We start from the raw sequence: 24,064 nt of genomic DNA on the forward strand, positions 1-24,064 counted from the left end.
ACTGTTGTCCCTTGGACAACGGGACAGGATAACAAAACAAAAAAAGTTGATTCACCCAAGTACTTGCCTACATATTTTGGAAAAGTAGTAATTATCCTGGCAGTGTATTTTCAGTTGTAATATTTACGACGTAATTTTTTTAAAATTTATAATCGATAAACAGGGTGGAAAAAGTGATGGGCCCTGTAGGGAAAGTCCCTTAAATCCTTAAGTTAGGTGATTTTTCTTAAAGGAAACATTCTTTAATTTTGAGAAAGTACAAAATTTTCGTTTGTATTGATATTTTGTACAACAGACGAGTGTAAGACCAAATGTTTCTTGGACACATTTTATCACTAACATTAACTGTATCGACTAGTGGAATAAAATAGCGAGTGTTCATTTTTTGGAAGTTTTAGTCGGTTCGATTCCCAGGCGAGACAAGCGAATTAAAAATAATCTTTGAATGCAGTTTTTTTTTAATAAAATAAAATAATGTTTCCTGTAAGTAAAATGAGCTAATTTAAGAGTATTTAAATAATAACAAACTTAGAATAAAATGTAACCTAAACGGGATACCTATCTTAACCTATGGGGCCTAAGTTATATGTACAAATATCTTAAGAATTAAGGTTTTAAGGTACTTTCCCTCCAGGGCCCATAAATTTTTTCCACACTGTATAATTTTCTGAGAACTTTTCACACAGAAATTCGGCAACTTCCGGAACTTCTGTTTGGTACGATACTAATGCTGACTGTTAATTTATAGTAGATTACTATAGAGGCCGGGAAACTAAGGGTTGCAGGCCAAGTAGATACGGACGGATTTGTATAGTGCTTTTCTCAAACTTGCAATGAAATAAACAATGTAGTCAATTGAGTATTTGACACATGTTGAATATTATAACAAAATTTAGTTAAATGGATAGAAAATAAGCCATCCATTATAAAAAAAAGTGGAATTTAAGAAATTATATTACGATTATAACAAAAATACAGGGCTCTGAAGCCTCAAAAAAATTTTTTTTTGTCTTTAACAAATAGAAAAAAATGGTACCATTCGATTCCTTACATTTTATTGAAAAATAAATTGTATGACAACTATACACATAAACGCAATATTTCAGGGTCAAAATGGAAATTTCCTTGATCTTCCATACATTTAGGACAGGCTTATATGATGTGACGACACATCACCTTATCATTTTGTTAGAGGCGTTTCAATCGTCGAGTGCGAGCGTCAGACTTTAACTCTCATTTCTGACCTTTGTGTTGCTTAAATGCCAAGAGTCCCATATAGACATTTGATCCTCAGGAAAATCAAGATCGTTTGACATTATTTACAAAAAACAGTCAAGTAGCCAATTTGTTTTATTGGTAAGTCTACACAGCTAAAAACAAATCACGAGTCTTCTACTATTTGATGGTTGAATGCAAAGATTTTGTGTCACAATTTGACGTTTAAAAACAAAAGTAGGTTGCTTCACAGGCTTAGGTGTATAAAGCTGTATGAAATTCCTTTACTCATCGCACCGGATACGTAGTATCTGTGGACCTAATTTGAAGTAAGTCATATCAAGATTTCATTGCAAAATTGAGAACTATGGAATGTGGAATTAAGAGGAGTCAATTTCTTACGGTAGAACTGTTGCAAAGCTATAAATCATAGTTCCAAATCTCCCCAGAGTAGCGCTAGAGTAGCTAAGAACCTAGGCGTTATTGACGGAGTGAAGAGCGCTGTCTATTTTTTTTTTTCAAGAATTCTATGTATTGTAGCGCCACCTATTTAAGGTTTTTCGATGACACTTTGGAACATGGAGATTCTTCTTCTTCTTTTAAATGGCTCTTATGGCTTCCATCAAATCTATGATGATTTTGCCAATGTCAAGTTATGTTGTAAGTTTTAAGTGTGCTCGTAGAGCATGACGTTGTTCGGTAGTTGCTTTTAGTAAAGAGATAGCTGGACTTTACTAAAAGCCACGATGGATTGCCGGGTGTTGATTAAAATATGGTTAAACGCGTTTCAAGATTAGTTTTTCATTAGCTGCACACTTCTACGATAGTTCACTGCATAATAAGCTATCAATGTTACACTTTAAACTACATGAATGAGCAAAACACAAAAAAATATTCTAAAGACGTGTTCGCCATCTTGAATCTCAACGACAACCCCTCAACATGGAGATTCCATTCCTTACCTCCACCTTTCAAATGGAGAACAACACAACAACTATGGAGTGTGGAATTAAGAGGAGTGGCAGCTATAAATAGTAGTTTCAAATCTCTCCAGAGTAGCGCTAGAGTAGCTAAGAACCTAGGCGTTATTGACGGAGTGAATTGCACTGTCTATGATTTGATTTTTTTGTTCAAGTACTCTAGGTATTGTAGCACCACCTATTTAAAGTTTTTTGATGACACTTTTTGGTACATGGAGATTTCGTTCCTTATCTCCACTTTCCGTAACAACAACACATGACACTTTTTGACATGAAACTTAAGACAGTCTCACACTGGAAGATTTACAATCGATAATCAACAACCTTTATTACTTGTCAGACTCGATTTGGCAACCCCAATTGCCAATGAAGACCTGCGTCAGAATTGCGCGTTAAATTTATAACGCAGTCGTTCCTTGACCGTGTTTCATATTGGCACGGTTTCGACATGTAAGGAAAAATCCTGGGATTTAAAGTTTAATTAAGAAGACACATGCGCACACTTGACTGCTTTTAACGATCTCATAAAAGTTGAATTAATCAAATGTTTACGATTTATCGTCACAGATACGATCAACGCAATGTTAAAAAAGTGTTCTGAAGGGTCGGCCACGTTTAAGTGGTTCCTGTGATGTCGCTTATGTCCATGGGCGACGATGACCGCTTCCCATCAGGCGGCTCGTCTAGGATGGATCATGTTTACCTAAAGATGTCTATTCACTCTTGATTTAAAAAGATCCAAGTTATAGTAGACTGGGAATAGATTTGCAGGAAGTGAATTTAACTTTTAATGTTTATTAATTAGATGAAATCTTAAAAGCCATATTTAAAACCCCAGTCGAAGTCGAAAGGATAATGCTAAATTATGGAGCTATAAAAATTCAGTACCTAATAAAATAACTAAAATTCTTTCAGATTCGTTTATTGTAGAAAATGTGTGTTTAATATTTTTCATTTCTTGTAACCGTCAAAGAGAATTTAAAATCACAGCGGTTCTACGGTGATGAATTTTTTTTTAATAAGCCAAATAGAAGAAGGAATAAAAGGATTTGTTAAATAGTTTATAAATTTAAATGAAAAAATATTTAAAATTACAAACGGTGGACTAAATGCTAGAATTCTTGACCAGCATTCATTGAAAGCAAAGTTTCTCAATTTAAAAAGATAGGAACTCACATTCTTACAGAAGATTTCTGCTGAAACGGATACCTTCAATCCTAATCTTCCTTAAACGGATAGGAAAATCTCGAGAAAATACGTTTTCATTGGAAAGGTTTCCCGTTGAATGTGGTCGTTCAGAAAAATATCTTATTTAAGAGGAAAAAGAACTGTTTTAAAATTATAAAATAGGCATATATTTTACGGTAAATGTTGATATTTCACTAATGTGGTTTCGACGTAATCGAGTGAAAAGATTTTTAAAGTTCTTATATATCTTGTTGTTCACTGTATCTGTTGAAGGAGACAACAGGTGGCCATAGGAACTCTGTGATAAAACAAAGCTACCAAATTGTGTTTGGGGACTTTGGGGTTTTTAGAATTGTCTCGTCTCGATGAGTATTAGTTGCCTTTAGTAAGAAAAGTAGATACAGTTAGCGATAAGAGCTTGTACCGAAAATGAATTTTTTGTCAAGAACTTATTATCTAAACGTTTTACAGAATATATCCAGGCAGTTGCTCATTGTCTTCATGAATGCTTAGCTTTGAAATTTCAGTGCTTATTTCAATAAATTACGTGCATAAATAAGCCGTAATAGTATGAATATTAATTGTTTTCCGCTGTACTGTATATGATTATTTTATGCAATTATGCAAGCCATAGACTTAAGAAAGGCAACAATTTGAGCCAACGTAAGATCCAGCCGACGCATAAACACTATATTTATGATACTACTTTAAAATAGAAATCGTTACGTATATATTTATGTTTGCACAAACATTAACTTGCGCAACTTCACATTTTTCAACTGGCCATATTAGAAAAAAAAGTAATTAGTCATAAACAATACAAAAGTATTTTTAAACATGCAACGGACCAAGGAAATTAAGTGTCGTTTCGCGCCAAAATGGGGAAGGTGAAAGCTAATTATAGATGGCGGTCTTCTATGTATCAAATAAGATTATATTAAGATGCTTCTTAACGAAAACATTAGCCTTATATTTAATACGTACACGTACTTTTTAGGGTTTCGTAGTCACCAAGAAACCCTTATAGTTTCGCCATGTCTGTCTGTCCGTCCATCCGCGATCGTGATCGTTAGTGATAGAAGGCTGCAATTTGGCAGGGATGCATCAATCAGGCGACAGAACGGTTAAATAAAAAGTAGATTTTTTTAAAGTTTATTTTAAACAAAAAAATCGCTTAAACCCAAAGGTGTGGGGTATTGTTGGAAAGGTCTTTAAAAACAAATAAAGCTCTCTAAAAACCATTTTTTTATAAAGTTAATATTTTCGGAAATAATCGCTCCTAAAGAAAAAAACAATGTGTCCCCCACCCTCTAACTTTTGAACCATGGGTCCAAAAATTATGAAAAAAATCGTAAAACAAATGCTTAGTAAATACTTTCAATGAAAACTATAGCGAACATGATCAGTCCAGTCGTTTTTGAGTTATTGCAAAAAATCTTCTCTTCTTAGTAAAAAGACGTACAAAGCGCTGCGAAGGCACTGCCTTAGTCCCTTATCTTTGTAACGCATAATACTTAATAATAGCCCCCGTTTTACCTGTTCTGTTCTGTGTTCTGACAGAATGGTAACAACGAAACCCTACAGTAAGCACGAACGGACTTGCTATTGGTCGATTCATTTTATTTTTATTTAACTGGTTGGTTGCAATTCTGGAAAAAACACTTCACTTTTTACGAAATAAATTACAAAAATTAAGCTCGTTTTATAACAGTTTGTTGGGATATAATTTTGACAGTAGGCTTCCCCATTGCAACGGACTACGATCCGACACCTAACAACCATTCACTTTCACTAAATCGCTATTATTTTTTCCAGATCAAGAAGCAAGAAGCTGTGGAAGTGGAAGTGTTCATTCGATTCGTAGACAGTGTTGTGAAAATATCGATTGTGGTTTGTGAAGTGTTGTGCGTGGATTCTAGGTTTTCTGCCAGGCCGAAAAATACAAAATGGTATGTTTATTATTTTATATTCTATAGTCTGGCACAGCGACCTTGTCAGTAGGAAAAGAGGGAAAAGTTGACTTCCGAAATTTTTTATTTTGCGGCTTTTCTACTGACTAGATGTGTTTTAATATGATTATATATTCTTCTTGCCATTTGTTTGTAATTTTAATATGTAAAATGCCTTGAACAAAATTTTATTAGCCCAGTGTAGGACATACATGTGTATTCTCATGATTCATTATTAAAATTCCTTACTTTGATAAATTAAATTAAAAAAGAAACAAGACAACGATTTACGTTTTCATATTTTTCATTGTAGGGTTTTCCTTGTTTCTGACGTTTAAATAACAATGTCTAATTGTTTGGGAATCATATAGTCAATGGAATACGGGATGATTTCGATAGTAAGTGGGTCAAATTTAGCTTCCAAGATACCCACACTAAATAAGTAACACACATACACACTAAAAGGGAAAGTTAAATTAAAGCTTGTAATAAAAACTTATCGGGATGAGGATGCGAACGAAAATCCACGTGAACGTTTTCTGAGAACATTTACATTGTGTCATACAAACTTCACTCGGCTAGGCCACCTTGTCTATAGTTCTGTCTTTTATTGAAAATTATTGCAAAACGGTTTTTAAAAATGAAATTATATTACTTATGAAAGCAATATAATGTAAATAATCGTATATGATTTATAATTATTATATATTTGCCGTGACTTATTTTTCTAAAGCGTTTTTTAATAAAAAAGACACATCAAGATCGCTTACTTTCTTTCAATGTTAAAAAACAAACTAGGTTTTAAAGCCCCTCATTTCATTTAGCGGCTTATTTAATACTTACGCAGTATATTTTTATGGTTACAGTAATTGTTGTCCCAATGGCAAGGCTGCCATTATCCTCTAAAGGAGGCAGACCACTTGAATTAATGCAGTGCTAACGAACCTTCGCGTTTGAAAATATACTCAGACACACCCGCTCTCGGTAGAAAAAGGCGCGAAATTCAAATTTTCTATGGAAAGTCAACTCTTCGCGCATTTTTTTTTATTTTGCCGCCTTTTCTACTGATAAAGTGGATGTGTCTGAGTATAGTTGCTCTGATATTCAGAGAGTTTATCGCGAATATTAAATCAAAAGTTCTTCTGCCTTAAAGACAATGATGTCGAATAACGCAAGCAGATGACTTAATAGCACCAGTTTTATTGACGGACTGACAATGATGTGTTTATAAATAAATATACTTCGAATATTTTAAAACTGGGATAGAAATAAAAACTTCAACTAGCCTGGACAAAAAACTGGACAAGTGCGAGTTGGACTGGCCCACCGAGGGTTCCGTACTTCTTAGTATTTGTTGTTATATTTAGTGGCAATAAAAATAAATCATCTGTGAAAATTTCAACTGTGATAGACGAACAGACAGACGAACGGACAGCGGAGTCTTAGTAATAGGGTCCCGTTTTACCCTTTGGATACGGAACCCTAAAAAAGAGGTGAGGTGAGGTTTGAGGTCTTGGAGATGGCAGGGCATTGGGCTAGTGAATCCAGACGAAACCGTGAGGCCAATTAAGTTTTCGTTTTGATATCAAAATAATGTACCTAATTTTATTATCATTCGCCCATGCGTCTTGGCAGCCGAATGGTACGTACGTTTTGATATCAAAATGATGTCTAATTTCGATGTCAAAATTAAAGTTCGAATTGGCTTCTTGCTTTCGCCAACACAAGTACGAGCGAATTGCACACGCGTATGATATAATAACAAAATTATATCAATGGCTATGATAATTTCCTGCATTAGCAATTTAGTGCATCAAATTTCTATAAGAAAGTACCTGCTGTATGTTATTTTATATTTTTATTTTAAATTCCATATGACTTTAAATTGTGTTTTTTTAATTTTATGCATGTTAGTCGCCGAGTTTCTTGCCGGTCCCATATTGGGTTACCCTCCTACAATTTAGGAGGGATTTAAATCTTCTCGGGTCAGAGGCGTAGGGTTAGAGCCGGTGTACGTTTGTTTGACGTTCATATGAGTATTGTAATAGAATCAGATCAATATATGTTGGCAGCCATTTTGACAGCCCAGAGAGTGCATGTGTTATTTTAAACGTCAAACTTCTACGGAATTATGACGTTTACTTAACACTTGCACAGGCCGGCCTATCAAAATCGTTGCCAACTTAGCTTGGTCTCACTTTATGCCTACTTGAAAAATAACTTATCTTTATCTTTATTATTTTGACATTAACGCGAAATCGCCTTTTCATACAAACGTAGTCCTCATTTTCCTCTCTAGATATTAACATTTTTTAAAATATTTTGATACAATTTATTGTATATCAACCATAGCTATGCCACAAAGTTAGATTTTTTTCGAATATTTAATTATTATAAGAGTTAGGAGCATTTAAATATTATGTATGTATGTATGTATGTATATACTTTATTTTACATTGAAATAAAAACACGAAAAACACAGTTACAGAGTAAATTAAATACAACAAAGGCGAACTTATCCCTGTATGGGATCTCTTCCAGTTATCCTTTAAGGAAATGAGTAAAACAGAAGTAACAGTGAATGAATGACAAACACAAAGAAAAGTGTACAATCACTCAAATTAATGAAATGCACGTTTTGAATACACATTGATACAAATATACATAGATAGAAAAATAACCATAAAATAATGCATACATATATATATAAATAAAAATAAATAAATATTCAATATATAATATAAATAGATATGAATTCGAACCAGAAAAGTAAAGGAAATTAAAAAAGTAGAAGTTCTCAAATATTTGTATGAAAAGTGTTTTTCGTTGCTAATTTTTACAATAATAAAAAAATAAAAAAAGTCAAACGTAACTATGGTTAATATACATCAAATGATGTAAAAATATTTTCCATAATGTCGTTATCCAGAGAGGAAAATGGAGACTACGTTTGTATGGAGAAACGGTCGTCCCCTTTCCACTTGGCCTCCATATACAACTCGAAAGAGGTTTTATAAGGCGTCCGACCACTGAAAAATATGCAAAACTAGTCATGAATTGCAAAACTTGACACGGCAAGAAGCAATTTTCCCGGCAAGTTAGCGAGGTAGCCATAAAATAAAAGTACGTTTTAACCTGAGCGAGTTTAAACAGTGCATAATTTAACCAGTTAAGGCAGGTACTTGGGGCTATAACCGCGAAAATCGAAGTTCGTCATTCTCGGGCATTTGGTTTTTTGTCTGTCACTCCAATTACGTCTTAGTAAGAGTAAAAGAGAAAGATCCCCGCAATTTGCGAATTTCGGTTTTCGCGGTACGCCGAAGATAAAATAAATAAATAAATATTTTAGGACATTATTACATAAATTTACTAAGTCCCACAGTAAGCTCAATAAAGGCTTGTGTTGTAGTACTTAGACAACGATATACATATATAATATATACATATTTATAAATACTTAAATACATAGAAAACACCCATGACTCAGGAACATATATCCGTGCTCATCACACGAAAAAATGCCCTTACCAGGATTTGAACCCGGGACCATCGGCTTCATAGGCAGAGTCACTACTCACTAGACCAGGTAGCCCAAGATGCCCGGAAAACGGAAACATAGTCGCCCTAAATCTACTTGGCTCCGTTCCGTGGAACAAGAGTTGGGTGTATTGGGGATGGGGCGGGAGGAGGTTACCCAAGCTGCCCAGGACCGGAGTCAGTGGAAGAAATTGGTTTGAGTCCTACACCCCAGCAGGGGCTAACAGGATGAAAAGAAGAAGAATTTGCTTTCGCTCTTTTTCTGGAAGAGTCTAAAGAAATAATTCTCTACGCTCTCGACATCGGTTTACAAATTTCTCGAAACAAATTTTAGAAGTGTGAATATTTGTTTTGAATATTAACGCATAAATAATAAATATTTACGTGCATGTAACACCTCTGAAGTTGCAAGCGTCCACAGGCTAGGGAGACTGCTTACATCAGGCGGGCCGTGACTTGTTTTTCAGCGACGTAGTATAAAAAATATATAAAAAAAATGTGAATTATGATTTCTGCTCGATAATGTTTATGAATAAAATGAAGTTTTGAATATTGTGAAGGAATTAGGGTGCTTGTTCAGATATTTTTAAACACCATAGCCGTTCTAATATATCTGATGCCGATTGTACATTGTTGTGACAAAATGTTCCTGACTACTTCCATAGTTTTCCTGTTAGTGTACGTATGAACATGCTTACAAAAATAAGTCGCTTAACACCTTCAGAAATCAATAGTACAACGAATTAGTATGCAGTTGGTTTGATAATAATAATAAGCACCTATTGTGGTTCTAAAAAAGCAGAAATAATAGGGTATAACGAGCAATTATGAGTATAAGGAAGTGTTTGTTTGTCTGTCTGGACAATTATGTTGGTCCAATCGCTATCATCGAATACGTATACAAAGATTATACGGAAAGTTTTCAAACTAAGTATTTAAAATTATAAATCAATATTTTTGACCACCTCTAAAATCGGTTTCGGCTATTCGTTGTCTGCCACTATCCGTTTTAATTATATTTTTTGTTCTACGTCGGTGGGAAACAGTATACGGCCCGCCTGATGGTAAGCAGTCTCTGTAGCCTATGGACGCCTGCAACTCCAGAGGAGTACATGCGCGTTGCCGACCCTAACACTCCGCACCCTCGGCAGGAACACAATACTAAGAGTCTAGTGTTATTTGGCTGTGTTTATGACATAGGAGGCAAACGAGCAGACGTATCGCCTGATGGTAAGCCATTACCGTCACTCATGGACACCTGAAACACTAGAGGGGTTAAGATGCGAATACGCTTTTTCTTGAAGGTTTGACGGTCGTATTTGTCCGAAAATCCCGCAGGCGACAATTCATTCCACAGTTTAGCTGTGCGAGGCAGGAAGTTTCTGGAGAAATGCGTAGTTGATGAGGCCGTATATTACGATTATTTTATATATTTAGATGACCTGTCTGGCCTAGTGAGTAGTGACCCAGCCTATGAAGCTGATGCTCCCGGGTTCAAATCCTGGTAAGGGCATTTATTTGTGTGATGATCTCAGATGATGATTTTCCTGAGTCATGCGTGTTTTATATGTATGTATTTAGTATTTATACATTATGTATGTCGTTGTCTAAGTACCCACAACACAAGCCTTATTGAGCTTAATGTGGGATTTATCGCCCGATTTGTGACTTTTTTTGAAGAAACGTCACTTTTCACACTGACATATCCGAACTATATCGTATCTAGACCCAATATTAGATGTATGATAAAGCTCGAATCGGGCCTACTATATTTTATATTAAAGCCTGACCAGTAATATATGATCACGCGCCATATTGCGGAATTTCATTGGAACTAAATTTTTCATACTAAATGGACCTGTCACCATATACATGAGAATAACAGCGCCCTCTTGACAATCATCATATATTTCTGGTCGGCCTTTAAGTATGTAGTTAAGTATCGCTTAGCACCCATATTACAAGCTTAGCTTAGTAAAAGATAAAAAAGAGCATAAATGAAATAAATAAGAATTGAACATTTAATTAATTTATATTTCTACCTTACCTATAATCTTTAATCCATTTAAGGTTATTTTCCGATTTTGTGTAGTTAAATGATATCGATTATAAAAAGGAGATTCTTTGTTCATGTAATTCGTGTATAATATATATTTTTTACCAATTTACCAAATAATTTATTTGCTAGAATTATGGTTAACAGTTAACACTAAGGGCCATTTGCACCAATCACTGATCCGGGGTTAACCGATTAACCTGGAGTTACCATGGTTACTAGTAGAATTTGATACTGGGGTAACGGTTTAACCGGTTAACCCGGGTTAGTGGGATGGTGCAATTGGCCTAAAGCTTTCGTGACAATAATAAGTGTTTCTAATCTATTCACCTACATAGACCCACTTGCATCATCCCACTAACCCGGGGTTAACCCGTTAAACCTGTAGGGCTAAGATGGTATTTATAATCATTTGTCACCATGCCTGTCACGTTCTAACAAGTATGTAGGTAAGTGTGAAAGTGACAGGCATAGTGACAAGTGATAAAAATGGAAACATGCTGCCATTGCTGGAGTTACGATGGTTACCAGTACAATTTGACACTGGGTTAACGGTTTAACCGATTAATCCCGGGTTAGTGGAATGGTAGAAGTGGCGCTTATAAAAATAATTACGTAATATATATATAATTACAGAGGTATTAACGCAACTGTAGAAATAGGTACTAAACTATAATTACTATGTAGCTTAAATCTAAAATAGGCCCTTGAGGCATTGTACCCAGGATGATGGCGGCACTGCCTCGTATCGCAATACTGACAATACGTTGTGCGAGGAAGCCGCCAGCTGTTCGGTCACCAGGCCGCGTAGCCAATGTGCCAATCGTTAACGCTCCGTAGCGTATCGTAATCATCTCTCTCTATCACTCTTGTATATTAGTGCGATAGTGACAGTTGCGTTTCGTTCGCTACGGAGCGTTAACGATTGGCGTGTTGGCTACGCGGGTTGTTATGTTACGTCAACCAGACGTTTGGCGATTTGTGCTAAAAATATAGTTAAAAAAAAAACGTTTTTTACTAGACGAAGTTTGAGTTTTTGTCTCTATACTAGTTAACAGTAGTAATCCTGTAATGCATAATGTAAGGCATATTTTTTTCTGTTTTTCTTATCTATTAGATCTCATCTTGGCTGCAACATCTTACAACTCTTTAGCGCCTTTACATTCCATTAAATCTTAACGACATAGAAAACAAATCGCCACATCCGCGACCATTATCATAATAAACTGCATATTACAATAACGTAATTTTGATATCAACATACTCTTACTTAATCAATCCAAAACTTACCCTAAATATTATGCATTAGATTCCAATTCGGAGTGGACCTGAAAACCAGAAGCATGCCAAGCGAAATCAAACTTTAAATTGAAAGAGATACGGTGTAATTTACGTTTTTTATAAGGGTACGTTCGGAAGTTATGCAACGAGCGAAAGTGCTCGTGGCTCGCATTACTCTCACTGCGGTCACGGTCGCGATTTCGGTTCGTGTTTACGAACAGCCGAATTATGCAATATTATAGGGCAGTGGATTGGTTTGATCGGTTTTTAGTCCATTTGCGAATACGAGTTTATTGAGGTAATGAGAATGTTTACCTACTTATTTAAATTTTGCCCAGCTTTGTTCTTCTCTCTCTCTCACAGAGCATAAGCATAAGCGAGACGGAAGTGCGTGCCCGGGAGCGCGGATATCATGTTTTTTTTTGTACGTTTAAATACAAAAAATATTAGGGGACAATCTTACACTGATCGACGATAAACATACTTATATAGATACATTTATACTTATATACATAGAAAACACCCATGACTCAGGCACACATACACACACAAACAAATAAAGACCCTTATACACAAATTAATGCCCTTACAACAAACCCGGGACCATCGGATTCATAGGCAGGGTTACTACCCAGTACCCATTAGGCCAAACCGGTCGTCAACAACAAAGTAATCGATACGTTCCCTCAAACATGATATTGCCGATTTTTAGGAGCAATTATCATATTTTTAGCTTTTGTGCATTATTTGTTACAAATTTCTAAAGTGTTTTTTAGACCCATATTTGTGATCGAGTGAAAGTTTAAAACTCAGGATTCGAATCAATACAATCCTTCGAGAAAGGGCTCAAGATTGCTAATTAAATTTATGACAGTCGTATTGTGATCCAAAATAGTGTTACGATAAAAACTCCGTTTTCTGAACCTCGCTCCAGCACCAGCACCAGCACCAGCTCGTAAAGGATCTTTTTATTTTTCAACAACTGATGAAAAAGTTGCATTTTATCCACAAGAGTGCCAAAGTAATTTGATGCAAATTTTCTGTTATTTCCTCATGTTGGCTGGTAGGGCTGACTTTTAAGTGATGGTTTTGAACGATAAATATTTGCAGCAAGGACGCTAAGCACAAAGAACTTCGTACATTAACCCGCCTGTTCCTGTCTCTATCGCTAGCGCGTAATTATATTGCTGTCTCGCTAAAGACGCCGGCGGTCAGTACAACAGTGTGAGCGTAGCGTAGCCGTAGCACGGCGTGTGTAGAAATAGGAATATGCGGGTCAATGTTCCATATTCTTTGTCTCCTCCAGTGTTATGTCCATAGGCGACGGTAATCGCTTACCATCAGGCGATACGTAACCTCGTATGCGTCATATATCATAAAAAGTAGCGTTCATTAATGTTTGATTTGTAATGTTTTACATTTAGTATTTTCCTCGCGTTGGTGGCGACAAAAATTGTTTTACTCAGTAGCAAAGTTGGTTTAAACTTGTTGCTTTAAAACTTCGCAACGCTCAATATCTGTCTATTCTAACTATACTCCCCCACGCTATATAAGTAGTTCGTTTTTTTAACATTAGATAAAATTTAAGTAATCTTGACGTGTCAGTTGATTGGAAATGATTGAAAAATGCTTTTTAAATACAATACAAATACTCTTTATTGCACACCTCAATATAGAAACAATACAAATAATACAGCACATTAAGAAGAAGTAAACAACAGGCGGTCTTATCGCTAACAAGCGATCTCTTCCGGACAACCTTTAGGTAGCGGAATTAAATAAATATATGTCATGTCAGTAGGCGTTTAAAAATTAGTTTATATTACTAATGAAGGCAAAAGAAGTTCAATAATCGTATATGATTTATAATTGTTATATATTTGCTGTGACTTATTTTCCAAAAAAATTATTAAAAAGACAGAGTCATGGTCGCTTACCTTTAAAAAAGAGAACTATAACAGACGCCCCAACAACAAATCTTAACACATAATGTAAGGACATTGCTAGCACCCTTGAGATATGGTGCCCCGCATTCATCAGAATGATGCTCAATGCTGAGACCATCGTGCCCTAGTGACTTGCCTCTCGACATAGACCGTATACTTGAGGTTATTTGCTTAGCCGTGTATCCAGGCTCCAGCAGGTCATTTTTGATCTCAACCATCTTTGATCTGGTAACCATGGTAACTCCAAGTTTAACCGGTTAACCCGATGTCCGATTGTACTAGTAACTATGGTAACCTCAGGCTTAACCGGTTAACCCCGGGTTAGTGATTGGTGCAAGTGGCCCTTAAGAGTTAATTGTTGGAGGTAATTACGCAAATTGGCAGTTGTCTTGTACTAAACTACGTACATTTTGACATGGGTTCGACATCGACCAATCTTGTCCTAATTAAGAAACTTTTAGGAAACTTTACGGTCGTATGTATGAGATACCCTTCTTGTTTTAGTATATCAGTACCTGGGCGACCGAGCTTTGCTCGGCTATAACTATTTATTGTAATATGGTGGTGTATAGGTGATAATCTTAACTACATTTTTTTACTAAATTAAACTTGTCTAAAACAATAAAAATTAAAAAATTATATATAAACTTGAACATATAAAAAAAAAACAAAAGTTAGTCACCGGGCGAGATTCGAACCCGTAACACTCGTTTAGCAGTCCGCGTCTTAACCCGCTGGACCAGACGGACAGTGGCCGGCAATACGAAATTAGTGACCATATTCTGCGTCGAAAGAAAAACGCATGAAAACTCGAAAACACGCGTTTTCCCAAACATAAGACTAATCTAGATAGATTGTATACCCCCAAAGACCCCCATATACCAAATTTCAGCGAAATCGTTAGAGCCGTTTCCGAGATCACAGAAATATATATAATATATATATACAAGAATTGCTCGTTTAAAGGTATAAGATAAGATAATGTAGCTAAGTATCTAATTGCTCTGTTTAAGTGCATGACCTCTAAACCTACAGTTAATTGTCAATCAAGCGAAGCAAAATGGTGAACTTAGGTCCATTAATAGTGGGGGAGCCCAAGAGGGGATTTTGTGGAGTTACTCGGGCGTGTCAGATTATTAAAATTAAATTAAACATTCGTTTATTTCAGGCCGGGGCCATAAAAAAAATTACAATTCCTTAGACTATATTAGTACCTACTCGTATACAAAAAGTAATAACAGTGAAATTATTAATCTTTAAAAATTTGAATAAATAATACATAACAATAATATTCCACAGTAATCAAATAAAATAAAAAATCAAATTAATAATTCAAAATACAATACATAATTGTTACACAAAGCCGAGCATTATTTGCCTCCATTTGTCATAAATGGGGCAGTCAAACCTATACGCAAACAGTCCTAGGATGCTGTTGCTGCTGCTTCGAAAGCGACTGAGTAGGGCGGCCAGTTTCTTGCGGATAATGTCGTAGAACCCTTGACGCGTTACAAAATCGGGGCAGCTGCATCATATACAAATACTGTATCTTACAAAAAAACATAATACAAATACTGTATTTTACAAAAAAAAAATATTAATACAGCCCGGCAGCTTGAACATGTCATGCTCGCTTAAAAGTCTTTGCTTACGGTGGCGTCATTAATCGGGTTGCCACTTTCCCAAATGAAGGTTGAGGGAGGCGATGGCTGAGATACGCGTCATACGCGTGAACGGGTGCTGTTTGTGGAGACCAGTCTGTTTAAGCTTACACGGGCTACATGTTATGTTATAAGTATGTAACTGTACTTTTGAATGGCATAAACGAGAGATACTTCATTCAGTTCTTGTCTGTTTGTCTGATTTAATTTCTTGTTATTTAATTATTTTTATAATAATTCAAGTGTTGGAGACCCTTTAGGATAATTTAATGATCGTTTTTTTATTACATTTTATCTCTGACATTTAGATTCTTATACATCTCTAAAGAATTTTAGTATTTGTTGGTTGTATTTTTTTCATAGCTTTTTATATAATTCGACATTTAGACCGTATACACCTCTAATAAAGTATATATTATTTCATTGATTCCATATTTGTAATTGTATTTTGTTCTTTTTATTGTTTGTAATTTTTTTACATGTAAAAGTGCCCCTGTGGCCTATTTGCTGAATAAATGTTTGATGTTTGAAAGCAATAAACAAACTGATTATTGATTAATATCAGTGTGAGTGATAATTCACTCATAATCTTATATGACACGCTTGAGTAACTACAAAATATCACCTTTGGGCTCCTCTACCATAAGCATATCAACTCTCTTGCTGATTATAAACACCCTAAGACCCTTGCTTTGCCACGTCATGCGCATTACTGTTCTTTGTACCTTTGAAAGAGCCAAGTGTAAGGTTGAGGTGGCGTTCATTACTCAAATGATAGGCTTGCGACGATTAAAGCTTTCACTCGCGTCTGCACTTCCTACACACAAAGGCCAAGGCATTGTCCGTGTCAAAGTCATGGACATGTCTTCCTTTGAACTTCTATGTTCTTTGATATGTTGCTTACGGTTCTTAGGATCATACCAGACAGGGATTTTACGATGGGAAATGGATGGGGTCAGATTTTGATATTTGGAAAATCTGAAGAACTCTTTATTTTGGTTTGAATGAACGAAATCCCATTGAGCTACGAAAATTCCATACATGTCGTAAGTCAGAAGGTGAGAAATGTTTTCAGGACGTACTTACGGAGAGATTGTGCTTATATACCTAAGCTATATACCTACACCGTGGGCCAATTTAACGCGACTTTAAAGGTTACCGCATTTAGAGACTGAAATGTCATACATATGTAGTTTCCTGAAATCGATCTTGTTTTAGAGATAATGAAACTTTTTTGTGAAAATTTGTTTCTGTTATAACTTAGAACAAGCGGGCATCTCGCTCGTTTTTGCCCAGAACGTGCAAGTTGTGGAATGAGCTACCTTCTGAGGTGTTTCCCTTGCGCTATGACATGGGGTTCTTCAAGAAGCAGGTTTTTAGGGTTCTCAAAGGTTGGCAACGCATAAGTGGCTCCTCCGATGTTGCTTATGTCCATGGGCGGCGATGACTGCTTCCCATCAGGCGGCTTGTCTCCTCGTTTGCGGCCTATTACATAAAAAAACAGAAAAAAAAAAAAACAAGTGGAAAACGCCTTTTTAGTTGTAACGCTGCCATTATGTGACTTGGTTTAGACATACTTACTGACATACATTAAAGTTTAAAAATAAACTCCCAATTTTTGTCTGTAAATAAATAAATAAAAAACCTTTACTTATCTGTTGTAATGATCACCAAATTGCAGAAAACGCAAAAAAAATTTTTTTTTGCTAATTTTGGCCAAAACTCATATAACATTTTTGCTCCTTATGTCCTCAGGAATTCGTGGTTAAAATCTTTCGGGTTTCATTGGCCCACTGTGTATACAGAACAGAATAGGAAGAGAATTAAATCTTTTCATCAAATTTAATTGAAATGAGACTATATAAAGAAAGCAACATTAAAATAAAAATCGGCCTTAACTTTTTACCACCCGTACAACTTTGGGAACAAATCAAATTATTTTATTCAAATATTTTGATTTGTATTTTATTACGTGTAGTGTAGCTACCAAGTGCATGCCAGAAACAGGGCGCGGGCGCGGCAGGCCCAGACGGGATGACCTAGACATCTTTCTTAACAACTGGCTTTGCCCAGCAGTGGGCCACAATTTTAGGCTAGTAAAAGAAGAAGAAAAGAATATATGACATCTATTTCAGTTCTTATCAACCACCTCAAATAAACTGTAGACCTATTACCTAATATGTTCACAGGAGGAGACATACACTGGCTAAGGCAGTGTCTTACCTGAGCGAATAACTCGCGAACGCGAAGCGGCGCGGGTGAATTGACTGAAGTCCTTTGATGCCTACCTACCTTGGGCCGCCGCGTCGCATTCGCGAGTCATCGCTCACGTAAGCCGCTGCGTAAAAAACTAACTCATAAATATTTGACGCTCTTGTTTCAAATATAGACTCCTATCGATATTCAATTATTATGAATTAAGATTTTGGAGGTCGAAGAAGGTTACCAGATGTAATTTCTTAATTTTCGGAAATACAAAATTCTGATTAAACATAGCCTTTACGGTTTTCGTATTTTCGACACATGAGCAAATTCTGCTTCAAACGAATGCGTCTTGTACCGCCAAACATACTTATCTTATCATTATACTCATAAAATAAAAAGAGCTAATACTTATGCCGGCAAATATTTTCTTATACAAATTTGCTGTTACATAAGCACACTTCGACTATTTACTATGCAAACCATCATTTAAGACATTATGTAATCCAAAACTGGTTCCATAATCCAGTTTCTGAATCAATAAACTCCGATAATGTGCAAATTACCTACTTTTTCCACTAGTATTGACCATAAAGCACGACCAAATTCATTATGCCGTTGACAGTCTTCATCTGCCAAGGGATTAGCCAAAAGTTTATATCAAACTCGTTTTTTGTCGGCTGTAAATGTAAATTTGTGCAATTATAGACGGTATGGTGTCACGGTTTTTTTTCAAGGTTATGGAGGCATGTCACATTTCTTGACCATACGTGGTTAATGGTGGATTTTTGCGTTTCCATACCCTTCAGATAAATGTATTTTATACTGATATATATTATATAACCATGAAGCATGAAGATATGAATTTCTAAAGAAATGCTTTTATAACTTTTTCCTACTCCTCTACTGTTATCTGTCATTTATGCATTCATTAACACGAATATAAGAACGTACATAAAAGGTTTCAAGAAAAGTCTATATTGTCTATTCCTCATAAAAGCTCTTGTGCTTTTAATCGCTATAACGTTACTGCGATTAATGGCTACCAACCTAACAAAACCAAAACGAATACAGTTTTAAACTAAGTGCATTGCTGCCAACTTACAAAATATTCATTTGGTTGCATAGTAAAAATAATTACTTCATAAGTCAGAAACACACGCATGTGACACCCGTAATATAGCAACACCCATAGACTACGAAGACCGCTTAGCGTTGCTTGTTAGTCTCGGTAGGCTACGGTGGCCAAAATTGAGAAAAAACTGTCCAAAAATTTAATTTAGCAAGTACCAGGGCCTCATGAGTTACGAGGTGTAGCTGACCGGCCGGCCGCGGCCCGGGGCGGGCCGGGCGCGTAACAAGGTATGCTTGCGCGTCTTGGCTATATACTTATGCTTTGTTAACCTAAATAAAAAGATTTATTTTTGTTGACTCGTAGGAAAAATATTGTATGCAACGTTGTATAAGTAGGTCAAAAAATGCTCGTGGCGTATTCCTTTACAATGTTCGCCTACGCCTTCGGCTCCGGCTCACATTGTAACTCACGCCACTCGCCTTTTTTGACCCTTCTTATACAACTGTTGCATAAAATACTATCGCGGGCTTCTGAGAAATGGAGCCCTTTAAAGTCTATGTAATTGTAAACAAAATATACCGAAAGGATATTCAATTCGTTTCTTATTGTTTCCGCAGAAGTAGGAATATATACGAATGTATAGGACTTATTTGTGTGGAATTTAATAAGTTTCAATGTTGCCTTACACTATAAATAAAATAAATAAAGAAATAAATATTATAGGCCATTTTTACACAAATTGACTGAGTCCCACAGTAAGCTCAATAAGGCTTGTGTTGTAGGTACCTAGACAACGATATATATAATTATAAATACTTAAATACATAGAAAACACCCATGACTCGGAAACAAATATCCGTGTTCATCACACAAATATATGCTCTTACCAGGATTTGAACCCGGGACCATCAGCTTCATAGGCAGGGCTACCCACTAGGCCAGACCGGTCATCAAACCGACTATACTTACTCGACGTCGACTATACTTTCATAGCGGATGTAGATTCAGAGTGAATCGCGAATATCTCCAGGATGATACACATTTTCCAAGATGGCGGAATTTATACGTTACGTACAAATAGCCATACATTTGACGTGCCCCTCCCCCGCAATCGGCAGACTATTTTGTGCAGAAAATTACAGACAAGGCGTCCCCAGTCTTCGTAGCGAATGAAACATAATTGTCGCTTTCGCACTTATATTAAAGATACGGCCCGATTCGAAGAATGATTAAGACACGTTTACGATCTTGGAAAGATCTTTAAAATATCGATATCTAAACGACATGTCAAAATTGACGTATATTTCGATTCCGCTCTGATCCCAATAAGATCTATCTTCGATATTTCTAACGTCAAAGTGACATTGGTTGCCCGAATCGAGCTGCTTCTGTCAATTATACGACATACAAGCGATATCTAAATGAGAACTTATCTAAACCAAAACTTATACATATATCGTTATCGTTTTTCATTCTTCGAATCGGGCCGTTAGTAGATGACTACGCTACGCTACGGTATGTTAACGATTAGCATGTTGGCTACGGGAAGTACACCGGTTTAAACACCTGACAATTATTAAAAACCTTATAGGTCTTTAAAAAGCCCAACACAGGTGTTTTATTATAAAACCGGCTGACATGTGAAGATGCCGTGGGAGAGTGATTTACATGTATTTATGCATTAAGGTCAGACTTATGGGACGAATAAATTTAATTATTCATCGATAAAAAACTTCCGTAACGTGATAAAAATTTGTTACAGTTCAACTAGTAAAAATAAGTCTTTGGCCTGTAATGTTGTCAGGTCATTTTTGATATTAGACTTGGAATGACCTGATTTAGATACGTTTTCATTTAGATATCGTTTGTTTGTCGTATAAATGACAGAAGCAGCGCGATTCCGGCAACCAATGTCACTTTGACGTTAGAAATATCGTAGATAGATCTTATTGGGATCACAGCGGAATCGAAATAAACGTCAATTTTGACATGTTGTTTACTCATCGATCTTTTAAAGATCTTAAACGTGTCTTAATCATTCTTCGAATTGGGCCGATAGTATTAGTCAGCCGAGTCCTAACCTGCGCTAGAAGCGTCACCACAATTTATTTCTTATTACTGAAATGCTATCACTAAATATATCAAAGTTTAAATTAAGTATAACTTTATTTGAATCCATGCCTGCCCTGCACAAAAAATTATATTTCCTCTCTTCTTCCCGTCTTCCTCGCGTTATCCCGGCATTTTGCCACGGCTCATAGGAGCCTGGGGTCTGCTTGGCAACTAATCCCAAGATTTGGCGTAGGCACTAGTTTTAAAGCAACTGCCATCTGACTTTCCAACCCAGAGGGTAAACAAGGCCTTATTGGGATTAGTCCGGTTTCCTCATGATGTTTTCCTTCACCGAAAAGTGACTGGTAATCAAATGATATTTCGTACATAAGTTCCGAAAAACTCATTGGTACGAGCCGGGGTTTGAACCCGTGACCTCCGGATTGCAAGTCGCACACTCTTACCATTAGGCCATCAGCGCTTCTATTCTAAAAAACTATTTTTCCTATATTTAGGTTATTAAAGATTAGATACTTTTTCTGCATAGTCTCATCCGGTACTACTGATGATGCCTGCCTAAGATAATTTCCTAACAAGCGTAAAATCAACACAGACACACCCACAAATCTCTTGACTCAATACTTCATATGTATGATGTACCTATTCATCATTGTTTGTAGTTATGATATGTGACGTAACGTCCCAGTGCGTTACCCAACGGAGATTATATCAGTTATGTGAGAGCGTACACTAGGAAGGAGGATGGGAAATGTATATCTAGGAAGAGTCTGTCACGCTGTACCGTGCTGAGTTCGACACGGGTGTAAGTCGGTAAATTTTTCATCTACCAGTATTTTTTTAAAGTCAGTTAATTTCAAGAGTGCATTTCTGAGCTTAAATTAAGTAACATTCTCAAAGAAACCGCTATTATAATTAACTATATTTTGAAGATAATCAATGATTTAGCTTTATCTGATTAAGTCCCTACGAGTGTGTACTTAGGACCAGTTTACATAATGGTTAATATTTAGTATGAGCATAGAGAAATAAGAAATAAATAGAGTGCTCACTCCATACATCAGTTTTGGTACCAAAACGCTTACTGTTTTCGTAGTCGATATCTAGCATCGAGTAGCGGAACTCTCAGTACTGCTACTCGACAATAGATATCGCGGCAATCAAAAACTCTAATGCTCGATTTACCGCTAATATTATAACCCGAGTAACCGGAACTCTATTTTCAACTCCTTACTTACTCTGGTTATAATATTAGCTGAAAATCGTTGAGCATTAGACTTTTTGTTTGCCGCGATATCTATTGTCGAGTATGAGTTTATTTTGCTACTAAACGCAAGTAACTACTATCTCGGACGATCGATATTAGAATGTCATCGTTTTCAATTGTTTGGTGGTATCCGTGTGACAACAACGCTATTAATTACTTTTTACGGAAAAACGCTATGCCATTCAGTTTCCTTAATATACTTAGCCATACTCGTACCCCGAAGATAACGGAGAGCGATAACGGTCGGCGAGGTAGTTGGTTCAGCGTTGGCGCCGTCCGAACCCCGGTTGTTGGTACCGTCGAAAATAGGGATTTAATGCGTCCGTCAGGGCGTTTGTGTGGTGGATGTCTCTGGCTGGACTTTGTCAAGGTATTGGCATGGATTAGGCCTTCCTGCGGAAAAATATCATACATCTGAAAATAATCAAAGGTATAGTCTACAATCTGCGGTGGGGATTAGATTAGCGTGCTAGCGTGAGGACAGTCTAAATGCACGTACCACTATAATGATGGGAGGGGTCTATGTTGTTTCCCATAAAGTTTTAAGTCATAATGTATTGTTTGTCCGCATTTTCGTTAGCCATATTTTGGTTTTTCTCAGAATCGCATAACTTTTCAGGATTGCCATAAAACAAACCTAACCTAACCTAACCTATCTATAGGATAACCTAAGTAAATTCCTGAAAAGTTAACGGTTTCAGAGTTATGACTAATGATAATATGACTATCATTACATTATGACCTTCGATAATTATGCGAAAGGAAGGGATCCGTGATGGGGAGACAGTATACAACAAGATTGTAACTACTGGTTATAGCCAGTTAAATTTTAAAATCTTTTATTTGTAAGCAAAGCTACTTCTTTAAATGACCGAAAATTATCAAGTAATCGTGACCGAAGCGCTGGCGGCTTCCTCGCACAACGTATCAGCATTGTGATACAATGAGGAAAGGCTGCTAGCATCCTTGGTACAATGCCTTAAGGGCCTATTTTAGATTTAAGCTAATTATGGTAACACCACTGTATATATCTTATGTATACTGTTAGTGTAAATAAAATATGTTGTGTTACAAGTAATTTCATATAGCTCAAATTTAACAAGTAATTATACTTGTTTCCGGAAGTTCACATTGACTGACATGAAATTATGTTGATAGCCTTGTTTGTCGGCCATGACATACAAAAAATCAAACTATACACAAGAGCAGTGAAAAAAGGCCACGTAGTACGGTAATTCTGTATTTTTTTTGTTTTAATAGCTTTTGACTGAATAATGACCACATATTAGGGACCCGGGTACGTCCTTAAACTACGTCCAAAAGAGAGGTAAGGCATTGTGAATGTCATCCACCTTACAGAAAACCGCAGCCAAATAACATTAGACCCTACTCATAGTGTTGTGTTCCTGCCGGTGAGAAAGGTTGCCAGAGCTCAACGAGGGTGTAGAGTGTTTGGGTCGGCAACACGCATGTAATGTAACTCCTCTGGAGTTGCAGGCGTACATAGACTACGGAGACTGCTTACCATCAGGTGGGCTGTATGCTTGTTTGCCACCGACGTAGTATAAATAAAAGCAATATTTGAGTTCCGTTTTGAAGCGAGTGCGTAAATGCTTTCGATTATTTATGACGACCAG

General features: G+C 36.3%; 1 protein-coding gene across 1 annotated transcript in view; it reads left to right on the forward strand.

Annotated features, from left to right (window-relative positions):
• Positions 1-24,064, forward strand: part of LOC133525428 (UDP-glucosyltransferase 2) — a 69,601-nt gene that overhangs the window by 17,727 nt on the left and 27,810 nt on the right. The window contains exon 2 of the mRNA XM_061861675.1: positions 5,199-5,332. Coding sequence (XP_061717659.1) covers positions 5,330-5,332 — 3 coding nt within the window. The 5' untranslated portion in view covers positions 5,199-5,329. The remainder of the gene's footprint in view (positions 1-5,198; positions 5,333-24,064) is intronic.

Source organism: Cydia pomonella, chromosome 15 (genome assembly GCF_033807575.1).
Source record: "Cydia pomonella isolate Wapato2018A chromosome 15, ilCydPomo1, whole genome shotgun sequence".
Lineage (NCBI taxonomy): Eukaryota > Metazoa > Arthropoda > Insecta > Lepidoptera > Tortricidae > Cydia > Cydia pomonella.